The sequence below is a fragment of the Labeo rohita genome, unplaced genomic scaffold (assembly GCF_022985175.1).
Source record: "Labeo rohita strain BAU-BD-2019 unplaced genomic scaffold, IGBB_LRoh.1.0 scaffold_153, whole genome shotgun sequence".
NCBI lineage: Eukaryota > Metazoa > Chordata > Actinopteri > Cypriniformes > Cyprinidae > Labeo > Labeo rohita.
Window position 1 is genome coordinate 32224 of NW_026127703.1, and position 13923 is coordinate 46146.

General features: G+C 39.6%; 1 protein-coding gene across 1 annotated transcript in view; it reads right to left on the reverse strand.

Moving 5' to 3' along the window:
- LOC127158510 (NACHT, LRR and PYD domains-containing protein 3-like) overlaps positions 1 to 13923 on the reverse strand; it is a 42142-nt gene that overhangs the window by 12508 nt on the left and 15711 nt on the right. Inside the window, 3 exon segments of the mRNA XM_051101598.1 lie at positions 661 to 831; positions 9567 to 9598; positions 9600 to 9741. Coding sequence (XP_050957555.1) covers positions 661 to 831; positions 9567 to 9598; positions 9600 to 9741 — 345 coding nt within the window.

The window sequence follows — 13923 nt, forward strand, 5'->3', positions numbered from 1 at the left end:
GTTAGACTATGGAAACATTGTATGAGCTTTTGTTTTTTCATATGTAACAGCTCTCTGACTGAAAAGTGCCAATAAAAAGAGTTAAACTAATAATGTGAATCTGTGAAAATATCTTGGAACTCTTCAGTTGATCCCACAAACTCTGATCGCTGTCATTAGTTTGATCTGACAGTTCTCAACCAATGATTCACCGGAGCTCTACAAGGACCGCCTCTCTCATTTCCATGTTGCACATGGAAAAGTTAAAAAATAAATAAATAAATACATGTGGGACTAAGTAAATCTAAAAGAAAAAATAAATACATGAATAAATTTAAAAATCAATAAATAAATGAATTAATTAAATATAAAACACAAATGAAGGAATAAGTAAATAAAAGTTAAAAATAATAAAAATAAATACAGAAAATAACATAAAGGAAAAGTAAAAATTCAGGATTAAATTTTGTTACAAATAAAATATATTTGTTTTAGCAAGTCATTTATTTCTTTATTTATTTTCCTATTATATATATATATATATATATATATATATATATGATTATTTATTTGTTTGTTTTTTATTTAGTTCATAATTTATGCAGGTTTAGTCCTCGATAGCTGACAGCTGTGTTCAGTTTATTTTGTTATTGAGTAAAATCCCCTTGCTGCCCCACATACTTCAGTTTGTCCAGTCTGTAGTTTGGATTCTTGAGTTTTTTAGAGAGCTTCACTCCTGATTCTCCTGGGTGATTGTAGCTCAGATCTAGCTCTCTCAGGTGTGAGGGGTTTGAACTCAGAGCCGAAGACACATAACCACAGCCAACCTCCGTCACCATACAGCCAGACAACCTACATACACACAGAAACACAGAAAAAAAAGGCTTATAAATAAGGAACACTTATTTTTTTTATCAGTTATTATTAGCTATTGTTGTTTATTAACTAACCATGTGTCAAAGAGTCCTCTTAAGTAATTGCTGTGGCAACAGTGTCTGCTTCTTAACATGAAAGTTTATCTATGGACTTATTTTATTATGTGACCTTTATTATGACTTATTTATTATTAAAATCAGAGTTTATGTAAGATTTTGTAATGTGGGCTACCAATAAAAGATCAAAATGATCTATACTTCATTTGTAAATTATTTAAGATCTGACTTGGAAGCCTTGACTATGTGTGGCATTCTTCCTAAAAGCTTTTAATTTAACACAAACATGTAGACCGTATAACAGACAAATATGTATAATGCCATTAATTTTAAAAGAAGAAATGCAGAAATGCAACTCTGTGCATTTGCATTTAGTAATACTGGAGTTAGATTCACACATGAGAGAGAAATAGGTGCTTTCCCTTCCTTTTACAACTTATAAACAACATATTATTTAAACCTAAAAACTAGACAATATATCCAATATACTGATCCATATTTCTTCTAATTTCTTATGTACACTTAAGACACAACCGACTGTGTTTACTTGAATACTACGCTTAATTTTATTTCTTTATTGCTCCTTAATCAGCATGTCAAAAATTAAGCAGTTCTGCAAAACTGTAAACTGTATACCTAGTCCAACTCAAGAGGATGTCAACAGATGAGGTTTATTAAAATTACACTGTTATGACAGTTTCCCTTGGATTTTCCCAGCAAAACTGCCCTGAATCCTTCACATAATAATTAGTCTGCAGGGCTCATCTCAATTTTTTTTTAAAGGTTCGCTAACTACCTAGCAGGTTAACATCACTTGTCAGCTAGCAAGCAAAGTTCTAGATCAGCTTTTTCTTCTGTCCTATAATAACATTCAGTGAGCACTGTCTGATAGTAGTACATGCTTAGCCAGTTTGCACTGAGCACCAAAACAGCTTCTTTAATTGTTTTTGCTTCCAGTTGGAACCATGTACAAGTTAAAGGGATAGTTCACCCTCATGTTGTTTCACACCTGTATGACCTTCGTTCCTCTTCCGAACACAAATGAGGATCTTTATGATGAAATCCAAGTTTATTCACTAGAGCATCACAACAGTGTGTTGTGTTCACACAATAGAAGGCTCAATTCAGTGCACATGAGTGTTCACTAGAGTACCATGACAAATACAGGACTGATGAGATGATTATTGGTGCCCCTCTGCTCAAGATTTTTACACCTCCAGAGTGAGGAAAAGGGCTAAGAAAATCAGTTTAGACCCCTCACACCCAGCCCTGCAATGTTTGGATAATATTTTCGTAAATAGTGGTAAATAATTTATTTATTTATTTATTTTTTTGCATGAACAAAGCACATTGCTTCACAAAATTGGAGTACTTTATGATGTACTTAATGACTTAGCTTACTTGATGTCTTTTATACTGTTCTCGACCTTGAATGTGTAAGTTGCTCTCGGATTTCATATAAATACATTAATTTATTTTCCGAAGATAAATGAAGGACTTACAGGAGTGGAATGACACAAGGGTGAGTAACAACCTGTCTTTGTCTATGGATCCAACGATGTCATATAATTCACTTGCATCTAGCCAAAAACTGTGATAGGCTATAGTTGGTAGGACTGTTGACAGAGGTGAAGTAAGATATTGTATTATCTGAGAATAAAATTACCTACTAGATTAAGTATTTTAAGTATTTCAAATACATAATACTGTCTCTCAAAGTATCTAATTACAAATTACATTAGATATTTCTTCAGCAAAATTCAAATTACAAAATACCCGAAAGTAATTAAACATGTATTTTAAATACATTAATTAAAATACTGCCCATCTCTGATTAAACATCCAAGTTACTAAAAGTTTAAACAAAGAAATTATATACACTGATCAGGCATAACATTATGACCACCTTCGTAATTGACTAGGTGTACAAGATGGTAATTTTGCTTAATACTTTATTTCAATAGGTGTTGTTTAAATTAATAGCTACTCCTGGAAAGAATATATTCATTCTCTATCTATTTCTATTGTTGTTTCATTTTCATTTGTAGTTTTGATTGCACTTATTCAAATTAGCGTACTCGCCACCAGCTACGGGGAAGCTTTTATTATTTGTATTGCTCCGTTCAAGCACGCACTTAAGTGCAAAGTGTCTCGCATGTTAGTTTTCTCTAGACTTTAGTTTGCTATAGACTGCCTTGCTATAAACTTTCGTCTTAAGTGCTATCTCACTGGTAGGTCTTTCAGGGTGGCCTGGGGAGGGGAGGTATCCAAAGCACATCAACTGGTCACTGGGGTTCCTCAGGGATCAGTTCTTGAAACCTTTCTTTTTTTCCATATACACTACATCACTGGGACCCATCATACAGGCACATGGCTTCTCCAACCATTGCTATGCTGATGACACACAGCTCCATCTTTCATTTCAACCAGATGATCCAACGGTAGCTGCACGGATCTCAGGCTGCCTGGCAGACATCTTGGCATGGATGAAAGAACATCATCTGCAGCTCAACCTGGCAGAGACTGAGCTCCTTGTCTTCCCTGCCACTACAACTCTACAGCACAACTTCACCATCCAGTTAGGTTCATCAACAATTACCTCATCAATTTCAGCCAGAAATCTTGGTGTAATCTTTGATGACCAGTTGATTTAAAAGATCACATAGCTAAAACTGCTCGATCTTGCAAGTTTGCATTGCACAACATCAGAAAATCAGACCCTTTCTAACGGAGCAGGCTGCACAACTTCTTGTCCAGGCCCTGGTCATTTCTAGGCTGGACTACTGCAATGCTCTTTTAGCTGGTCTTCCATTATGCACAATCAAACCTCCACAAATGATTCAGAATGCTGCAGGACGACTGGTCTTCAACGAGCCCAAAAGGGCCCATGTCACACCTCTCTTTATCTCCCTGCACTGGCTGCCGGTTGTGGCTCGCATCAAGTTCAAGACACTGATGCTTGCATATAGAACAGCCATAGGCTCAGCACCTGCCTACCTCCACTCACTGCTACGAATCTATACTCTCTCCAGAAGTCTGAGATCCACTAGTGAGTGACGCCTCATTGCACCATCACAGAGAAGTGCATAATCACTTTCCAGAACATTTTCTTTCAAAGTTCCTGGATGGTAGAATGATCTTCCCACCCCTATCTGGATTGCAGACTCCCTGACAATGTTCAAGCGACTGCTGAAAACTCATCTCTTTGACACTATTTGAAAAATCCTTTGTCGTTCTCTTTTTCTATTCTTCCCTTTTTAGCTTGTACTTACCTGAACAATGCCTGATATATGGTATTATAATCACTTCCTATGAACGAATGTAAATTTAATTATAGTATTTGCATTTATTAAAAGATTGGTGTGAGCATCTCCCCTTGTGCTTTTATAAATATCTATTTATAAAATTTATTTGTGAAAATGAGCATCTGTTGCAAAAATTGTCTGTCTGGTGTCTATAAGCAGTGCATTCAGTATATTTTTAAAATTGTTTGCATTTATGAAACAAATCTTTAAATTAGTCATAACTATATTATATATTTTTGCAGCCTACATTTTCATCTTATCTAACAAAGATAACTATATGTAAATGTAAAATAGCCTATGAAAATGTGTGAAAATGGGTCTCGGTTACGTATGGCAACCCTCGTTCCCTGATGGAGGGAATGTATGACACTAGGGGTCACTCTTGGGAGCCCAAACACCTCTGACATCATTGAGAAAAGGGCAATAAAATTGGGTGTGTAAAAAAAAAAATAAATAAATAAAAGAATAAAGAATAAAAGAATAAAACTCGAGTATAAAAAGGCCAGCGTGGCATCTGCTCACTCGTTCTGCTCTGAGGAGTTCAGAAGCATCTCAATCCACTCAGAGGCAATCCGGAGTTGTGGCATGAAGAACACAATATCTCTGTTCCCTCCATCAGGAAACAAGGGTTACCATTCGTAACCAAGACGTTCCATTTCTTTGTTCACAACATTGTGTTGAATGTACGACACTAGGGGTCCCTATACTAAGCGCTACAGCTGTCGGACTGCATCACAAGTATACAGGGGTGCAGATATTAACAAACCAACGTGTTGAAATAAATGCACCTCACCTCTTTGTGACCTTCCAGTGCCCAAGAACTTGACCTGCTCTCTCACCAGAGAGCTGTCATAAGGCAGAGGTCCTTAGCCAGAGCCTTTCCTCGTAGTAAAGAAACAATAGAGGGAAAAAAACGGCTGAGAATCTTGCCAAGAGCGATGGGACAGTGGCTGTTCCCCCCCGGAGATCCACTATGGAGATCACATCCTACCCGAAAGGGGAGGTAACATGTGAATAACCAGGACTCACAGAGGGAGTGCTACATAGGGAGGATTCTGAGATGGGCTCCACGTAAGGAGAGACTACCGGAACTCAGAACCTATAGACAGAGCCTGTCTCAGGGGAAGGACAGGAGAGGGAACAGAGATCAACTGACTGAAGGGGGTAAATGGATCTTACTGTAGGCCTGAAGGATAACAGACATATCCCAAGAGGGGATAACACAGATTCAATCTCCATGGGCTCTTTCCTTGGGAAGAACACCAGTTCATAAAAGTGTGCCATTTCAGGACGTACAACCGCCTAGTGTAGAGGGCTTTGGCCTGCAGAGGGTTACTTACCACTGCGGGTGGAAAGGCTCTGGAGTCCTCTTGGTCGCCTTCAGGGACCATAGATGGAGGTTTCAGAGATCTGGGCATGGGTGACAGTTTTTGCCCTTCCCTTGAGGAAGGAGGTCCCTCTTCAGAGGAATCCGTCAGGGAGGAATCGATGACAGGAGCACGAGTTCTGAGAACTAAGCCCTGTTGGGCCAGTATGGGGCCACTAGCAGGAGCTGTTCCATGTCCTCCCAGGCTTTGCACAGAGTATGTGCAAAAAGGCTTACTGGGGAAAAGGCATATTTGCATGGACCCCTGGGCCAGCTGTGTGCCAGTGCATCTGTACCGAGGGAAGCCTCGGTAAGGCCGTACCATAACTGGCAGTGAGTGGATTCCGGTGAGGCAACAGAACTATCTATGCCTGGTTGAATAGACTCCAATGAGCATGCCCGTTGCATACGGCGCCCCAGCCTGTCTTGAAGGCATCTGTCGATACACCAATGCATCTGGACACTTGTTTTAGGGGAGCCCCCTGCCCATAGAAACAAAATGTCTTCCCAAGAACTGATGGTTTTGTGACACAGAGGTGTGATGTTCACATGCTGTGTACCTTGGCACCATGCCCATCTCGGGACTTGGGTATGAAGTCAGTGCTGCAGCGGTTTTGTGTGCCATATGTCCAAGGATGCTTCTAAAGGGTCTTCAGAGGAGCCACTGTTCTGAGTTTGAGTATTCTCACACACTCCAGCACTTACTGTGTATGATCTTGAAGAGGTGTGCAGTCACAGTGACCAAGAAAACTCCAGTTCCAAACTGAGAAAAGGGATACTCCGCACTGAGGAGAGTTACTTATTTTCTAGTTGACCTAAAGTCCCAATCGGGCTAGGTGGTTGAGAACCACGTCCCTGTGAGCACGAACTAACTCCTGCGAGTGTGCTGGAATCAGCCAGTCGACAAGACAGTTGAGAATGTGTATACTCTCTTTCCTGAGAGGGGCGATGTTCGTAAAGCCGCGAGGGAACAGGGACAGCCCAAAGGGAAAGACCTTGTACTGAATGTCTGCCCTTCAAATGCAGTCCATTGGAACAGCCTGTGTCTTGGAAGGATTGAAACATGAAATACGAATCCTTAGGGCCCGATTCAAAACTATTAAGTCTCGGATTAGTCTATTCACCATCCTTCTTGGGTACCATGAAGTGAGGGCTGAAACAACCCCCCTCTCAGCTGAGGGGATAGGCTTTATCACACCCTTTGCCAGGAGGGTTGTGACTTCCACTTGAAGGGCTGCAGTTTTCATGCTGAACCCACTTTGTAAGAGAATGCCACTAAACTCGGGCGGACACCTCGGGAACTGAATCGTACCAGGAGTGGGGATGTCATGGCTGAATAAAGCGAAAGGCACCATGCCTGCAGATGAGAAGCCCCTAACCCACGGCTGAGGCAAAATATATTGATGGCCTCTGCCTGCTTCTTCACCACGAAGAACTGCCGTGCCATTTTTCGGGACTTTGAGAGAGCTGACTTCCTAGAGTCCCACATTTCCACCAGAATTAAGCAACAGGTGACCACCATAGTGAACACTGCCCTTTTCAGAGCCTGCGCCGTGACCTCCATTGTTCAGGGAGCGTAGTCGGTAACTGAACGCAGTTTCTGCAGCAACTCTGGGTCGGAACCACCCTTGTGTAGAACTCGTAATCACCTTGGCCTGGTACACCCGTAGGATGGCCATGGCATGCAGGGTGGATGCAGCATGTACACAAGCTGTGTAAGCCCTTACCCAAAGAAAACTCACAGGCTCTGGACGGGAGCCTGGGGCGATCTAGTCAAGCGATGGCATTTTTTGGGCAAAGTGCACCATAATCTCCCTTTCCGTGTGGGGAACCTCCACATGGTCCCTTGCTAGACCCCCATTGAGGGTGGTGAAGGAAGAGGAGTTGGTATATCACGTTCTGGCCTAAAACAGAGCCTTCTGTGATTACTTCAACTTCTCACGCACTTCCGGGAAAACAGGCACTGGGAACAAGCATGACGGTCGTTACCCAGATGCCTATTGTCCAGCCATGAAGACTCAGGACTAGGTGGGAAACCCCACTCCAGTCCAGTCTCCTTGGCTGTCTGTTAAGCATGGCCACCATTTCAACATCCTCCTCCAACTGAGAAACGCCCCCCGCAAAGGCATGCTCAGTCGAGGCCTTAGCTTTAGATGCTGTCGCTGCCCAGCTCCTCTTTAGAAGCTCCAAATAGGAAATCAAGCCGTGCTGAGACAGACTATCAAACTCATCCGGACTATCAAACTCACACGTTCTCGCAAGCAGAACATGAACCATTAACGAGCGCTGCTCCAGTGTGAGCATGGCCCAAAGCTGAACATAACAATCGTGTCGATCATTCGGGGAGAGGTAAACCAGAAGAGCACAAAAGGAAATGCATGTTTATCAACATACAATACCAACCATGCCAGCCCTTTTAGAGAAATTGCTCTTTTAGGAGGAAGATTTGCTCTTCAAAACCGCAGTTGAAGCACCCAGAGGAACTCTCACAACACTTATCTGTGTTTGAAAAGAAAGAGACCACTGCCTGTGCCATAGATCCAACGATGAAGGAGTGAATGGTGCAGCTTCTCACAAAGAGACGTTCCGCTCCGAAACGCATTTGGCTCCGAAAATTAGAAAGAGTGAGCAGATGCCACACTGGCCTATTTATTTCCGGATGTCCGGGGCATGGCCAGCTATGCAAATTCTGCAAACCCAATTTCATTGGCCTTTTCTCAATGATGTCAGTGGCTCCCAAAAGTGACCCCTAGTGTTGTACATTTGACACAAATGTAAAACAAATGGAACAAATTGGAACAAAATTGAGAAACGGATATTTATGAAAATTTATTTGTCTCACAAGGTAAATGTATTGCAGTTAAAAAAAGTTAATGTAATAGAAACATCTTTGATAAGTTGTTTGTACATATACGTAATTTGTAAGAGAAAAAAACTGTGTATGTGCACACACTATGAGTTTGAGTCGACTTTAATTTCATGAACAGTACAGATTACTGTATTTCCTTCATTTCACCGGATCCAAACATATGTAAGTTTCAAATGCCACTGGCTCAACAAACATAAACAGTATAGTAATAATAGTAACGTAGACCCTAGTTGCAATTTGGAGGCCAGGTCAACACCTAAACTCACTGTTGTCCTCCTCAAACCATTCCTGGACCATTTTTGCTTTGTGGAAGGGCACATTATCCTGCTGAAAAAGACCACAGACACCAGGGAATAACGTTTCCATGAAAGGGTGTACGTGATCTACAACAATGCTTAGGTTCATAGTACGTGTCAAAGTAACATCCATATGGATGGCAGAACCCAAGCTTTTCCTGTAAAATAATGCCCAAAGCATCACACTGGGTTCCCCAGTAAGTGACCTACACACTCTTGGTCATCCATGTGATATTAAAGAAATCGTGATTTATCAGACCAGGCCACCTTCCATTGCTCTGTGGTCCATTTCTGATGCTCACGTGCCCACTGTTGGCACTTTCAGCAGTGGACAGGGGTCAGCATGGGAACCCTAACTGGTCTTCAGCTATGCAGGCTCGTAAACAACAAACTGCAATGCACTGTGTATTCTGACACCTTTCCATTAGAACCAGCATTAACTTTTTGAGCAATCTGGGCTACAGTAGCTCATTGGGTGGATCAGGCCACACTGGTCTGCCTTTGCTCCCTACGTGCATCAGTGAGCCATGATCTTGTCGCCGGCTCACCACTGTTCCTTGCTTGGGCCACACCATCTAGCCATCACAATGTGGCCCTTTTCAAACTCTCTCAAATCCTTATGCTTGCTTATTTTTCCTGCTTCTATAACACATCAACTTTGAGTACAAAATGTTCACTTGCTGGCTAATATATCTCCCACCCACTAACAGGTGCCATGATAAAGAGATAATCAGTGTTACTCACTTCACCTGTCATAATGTTATGCCTGATTGGTGTATGTTTATGTTATTAACCTTGAAAAATGACTTTCTTAAATACCTCAGGATCTCCAGCTGACAGTCTGGACTCTTCCAGTCCATCAGAAAGCAGTTTCACTCCTGAATCCTGCAGGTCATTGTTACTCAGGTCCAGCTCTCTCAGAACAGAGTTTGATGATTGTAGAACTGATGACAAACTCTGACAGCACAGAGCATTGATATTACAGCCAGCAAGACTGAAAGAGAACAGAACACACAAGAATTAAAATTAAAACCTCATTTAACAACTGATATTTGAATAATATCAAGTTTTTGTCTTGTAAAAAAAAGGTTAAGACATTATACAAATGGTACTAGAATAGTCTTTTGCCACCAAAAGTAATTTGCCACCGCAAATATCACACCCTGACGGCCAAGTTAAGCTTTATTCAGTGAAGTCCACCATAACCACCTGTAACTTAAAATCTATTTATTCATTACTGTTTTTTAAATCTTTCCACTGTCATTATTATTCATGCCCCCCTTAAAAGTACATTTGTACCATGTACACATAGGTCTCCCTGGTTTACTTCTCCACTCTTTGACTTGAAAACTGCTGGTCATTGCCTTGAACGTTTTTAAAGAAAAAACGATTTGACTGTGCACCTTACTGCTCACAAAGACCATGCTCAGTTAAACAAATACTGCACACTCTAGCTACTACTCTACCCTTATTAGTAATGCATCCTCTTGACCCAAAACACTATCTTCTGTAGTTAGTGTACTCACCTCCCAAACCTGACATAAGTCACTCGGTAGAGCTCTGTGAGTCATTCTTACACTTCTTTCAACATAAAATAAATATCATATATAATCTCTACTCTCCTATGCCCTCTTCTTTCCTCTCACAGGACCCCTCCACTCTCACACCTGGCACTTTCATAGACTTTGAGCCTCCAAACCCAGTTTATTTCTCTAAGCAAATCAAAAAGTCAAACTCATCTTCCGGTCATCTTGATCCTGCCCCTGCTGTCTTACTTAAAAACTGTGTATCAGTGATTTGCTGATTCCAAATCCCAACTACTTATTACTAGTGCTGTCCTTTAGGAATTAAAATTACAGCTCTCACTCCTGTCCTATAGAAACCTGACTGTCTGCATTACATCTCTATGTTATGTACTGCTCTAAGACACAAAAGGTTGAGGATCCAGATGCAACCTTTTATTGAAGGTTAATCCAAAATTATAATCCATAAAACAGACAATTGTCCAAAACACCATAATCCAGACAGTAAAACACCAGGGCAGAAAAGATAGGAAAACAGGGAAACCCAAGATAACAGGGAGAAGATCAAAACCAAGACGTGAGAACAAATATACAAGAGCTCAGAAATGCAGTGTAACATTAAACATACAAAACTTTTCAATGACTAACAGAATACACCACACTTTACCACAATTTAACCACACTTTACATGCATAAAAAATAACTCAAAGGGATATTTCATTAATTTGTTCAGTTGTTTTGGTTGAAACATAAGGATGTATTTATTAATTTATCCTTTAATTAGTGCTTTGTAGTCATTGTAGTTCCTTTGTTTTCATTAAATCATGGCTACTTATTTGTTTTCTCATTAGGGGCCAAGCATCATTGGCATTCTTATTATTCTTTTACTTCCGTTTCTTCTTCTTGTAAATCTATGGCAGCCCATAGAAATGCTTGCGGGAAATTTGGCAGTGATAGAGAACAGTCTGATCATTAACCATAGTAAGTGGAGTCTCTAACTCAAACTCTCTAGTGCCACCACTTTAAAAATCATAAGGTCAATTTTTTCGTTATTTAAAAAATAAAAATAAAATAAACTACATTTTCTAACTCATCCTAGATGAGTAGAATGATTTTCACCAAATTTGGCTCAGATCATTATCAGACCATGCTGGCAAACCATACCCAATTTTCCATGTCAGCCATTTTGGACATTGGCCATTTTTGATTTTGAAATAAAATGCTATATTTTATGAATGCATCAATATATCATTACAAAATGTTTCAGGGCAGTGCCAACTTGTGGTCAAAAGTTAAAATGAAATTTCAAAAAATGGTAATAACGGTTATAAAAGCTGGCTGAATCTTTTAACCCTCTGGGGTCGAAAAACGCGCCGGCGCGGTTTGTGGCCGTTTTTTTCATAACGCCAAAAAGAACTTCAATTTCTCCGTCATTTTTGATCGTACAGATAAGAGCAGTACATCAATCGAATCTGTAAGGAATTCACTTTTATTTGTGTACACTCATAACAACTTCAATTTCTCCGTCATTTTTGATCGTACAGATAAGAGCAGTACATCAATCGAATCTGTAAGGAATTCACTTTTATTTGTGTACACTCATAACAACAACAACACTCTGTGGTTTTGTGAAATAAAGCAAACAAACAGGGTATGTAATCTGCTGCGTTGTTGTCTGTGATCCTCATTAAGAAATGTGTCACTAAAATGAACTAAAACTCAGCGAATACTCCACACAGAGACATGAACGATATAGCTATAGAAAGCCTGATATGTCTACTTTTAAATGGAGTAAGTCTCATCGAAAACAAATATCATGTGTTGAAGTAATCTGTATGAAACCAACTCCATGTCCAGTCTTTCTCGTCAGACCTAATTATTTTTAATTTGTTCACGCCCACGAGCTGTTTTCGGTTTGTTATTATAATCAGCCACGTGGAGGCGCAAGCGGCGAACCGCCCACATCAACGGAAACAAAGCGGGAGATTCACTTCATTGTTCATGTCCGCTACTTGAGTCTTGTTACTGAAGAAGACGCGCTGTGAGGAGAAATATTTATATTTCCCTCAGAGGAAGAACGCGATGCGACGCACGACGAGATCCACTGAAAGAGTAAGTCTTTCTTTTATTAGCCTACTTACGTTAAAGTGAAACCTTATGAAGTATGTTTCATTTCATTGCATCGAAATGTTTGACGACGCCAGGATGTTTTTAATGTTCTATAAAATAAATATGATGCGATATAAAAGTAATAGTGTTTACACTGTAACACTGAATGACAGAGTCTAAGATTGTTTAGACCAAACTACTGTCATATACTCGGTTCACGAATAGATGTTTATGACGTGCTTAACAATAGTAAATTAGTTTCCCAGACATGAAATGGTTTTGTATTGTATACTACATACAAAGCATGCTTGTGTTTATGATTATAAATTCATATTTATTTATTTATTTATTTATTTATTTATCGTATAACAATAGGATAATATTGGTTTATTATTAATACTTTGTTCATGAATAGGTGTTTAACGTGCTAAACAATAATAATTAGTTTCTCAGATGTAAAATGCCATTTTTTTAAAGACAGTATAAAGCATATGTGAGTCTATGACTACAAAATCATACTATATGTATATATTACAGATACTCCTGATATTAACATGCTCACAGTTGTTGTTTTTTTTTTCTTTTTTGTCTAGTGATCTGATTCCTGCACCACAGATGAAGGCTACATGAAGAGTGCTATACCAACATTAAATGTTCAACTACACTGTTTTTTTTATTGTAAGACAATGTCCTGGACTACTGATGATGAGTTTTGTTTCTTAACTCCATGGAAAGAAGCAGCAATCACTTAAATATCAGGTATAATTTACTTGTTTCACTTGTTGAACAGAATCCAGAAAAAAGTTTTCAGGAATGACACAAGGTCTGTTCACGCCTCTATGGTTAGATCAGTGTAGTCAGTAATGTGCTTTTGACCTTCATTATGTATGTTTTGATGATACTGTGTTGTAAATAAAATACAAATAGTCTAAAACTCCATTCTTTGAATCTTTCATTGTTTCTACCTGACAGTCACAGTCTCATTGATGGGCCATTAGAGGAGGGCCTTTTGTCTCTCAGGTGTAGATCACTCAATATTCATGGTCGTTGTCACTCCCTCGCATATTCCCTTTCAGTCACAAAACATGTCTTAGAAAATTTAAATCAATATATTGTTTTCTGTAAACGCGTGAATGAGATGATTTTCACGTCTTTATGTAGAAAAAACTCTAGACAACCACATCCAGTTCTCAAAAGTCTTGTGGACTAATGTTCTGTATGTGTTTCATGGTCTTATTTCAGTGACTTAAAGATTTCAGTTTTTCACTAACCACGCATAAACGTTGTTTTCTCAAAAACACAAACATGTATTTTAATGTTGCTTGCATATTATTGTAGCCCAGTTTGTGCTGATTAGAATGTAATCAGACTTTAGCCATTAATATGTTTTTAAGATACTGAAAAAAGCACAAATGTCGGGGCATGTCAAAACTTCTCCAGGGCCCCAAAACACCCTCAGACCCCAGAGGGTTAAAAGCTTAAATGCTGGCTGAAGGTTTTTTTTTTAGATTATGTGTTGGTCAGAGGTTTACTGATTTTGAATG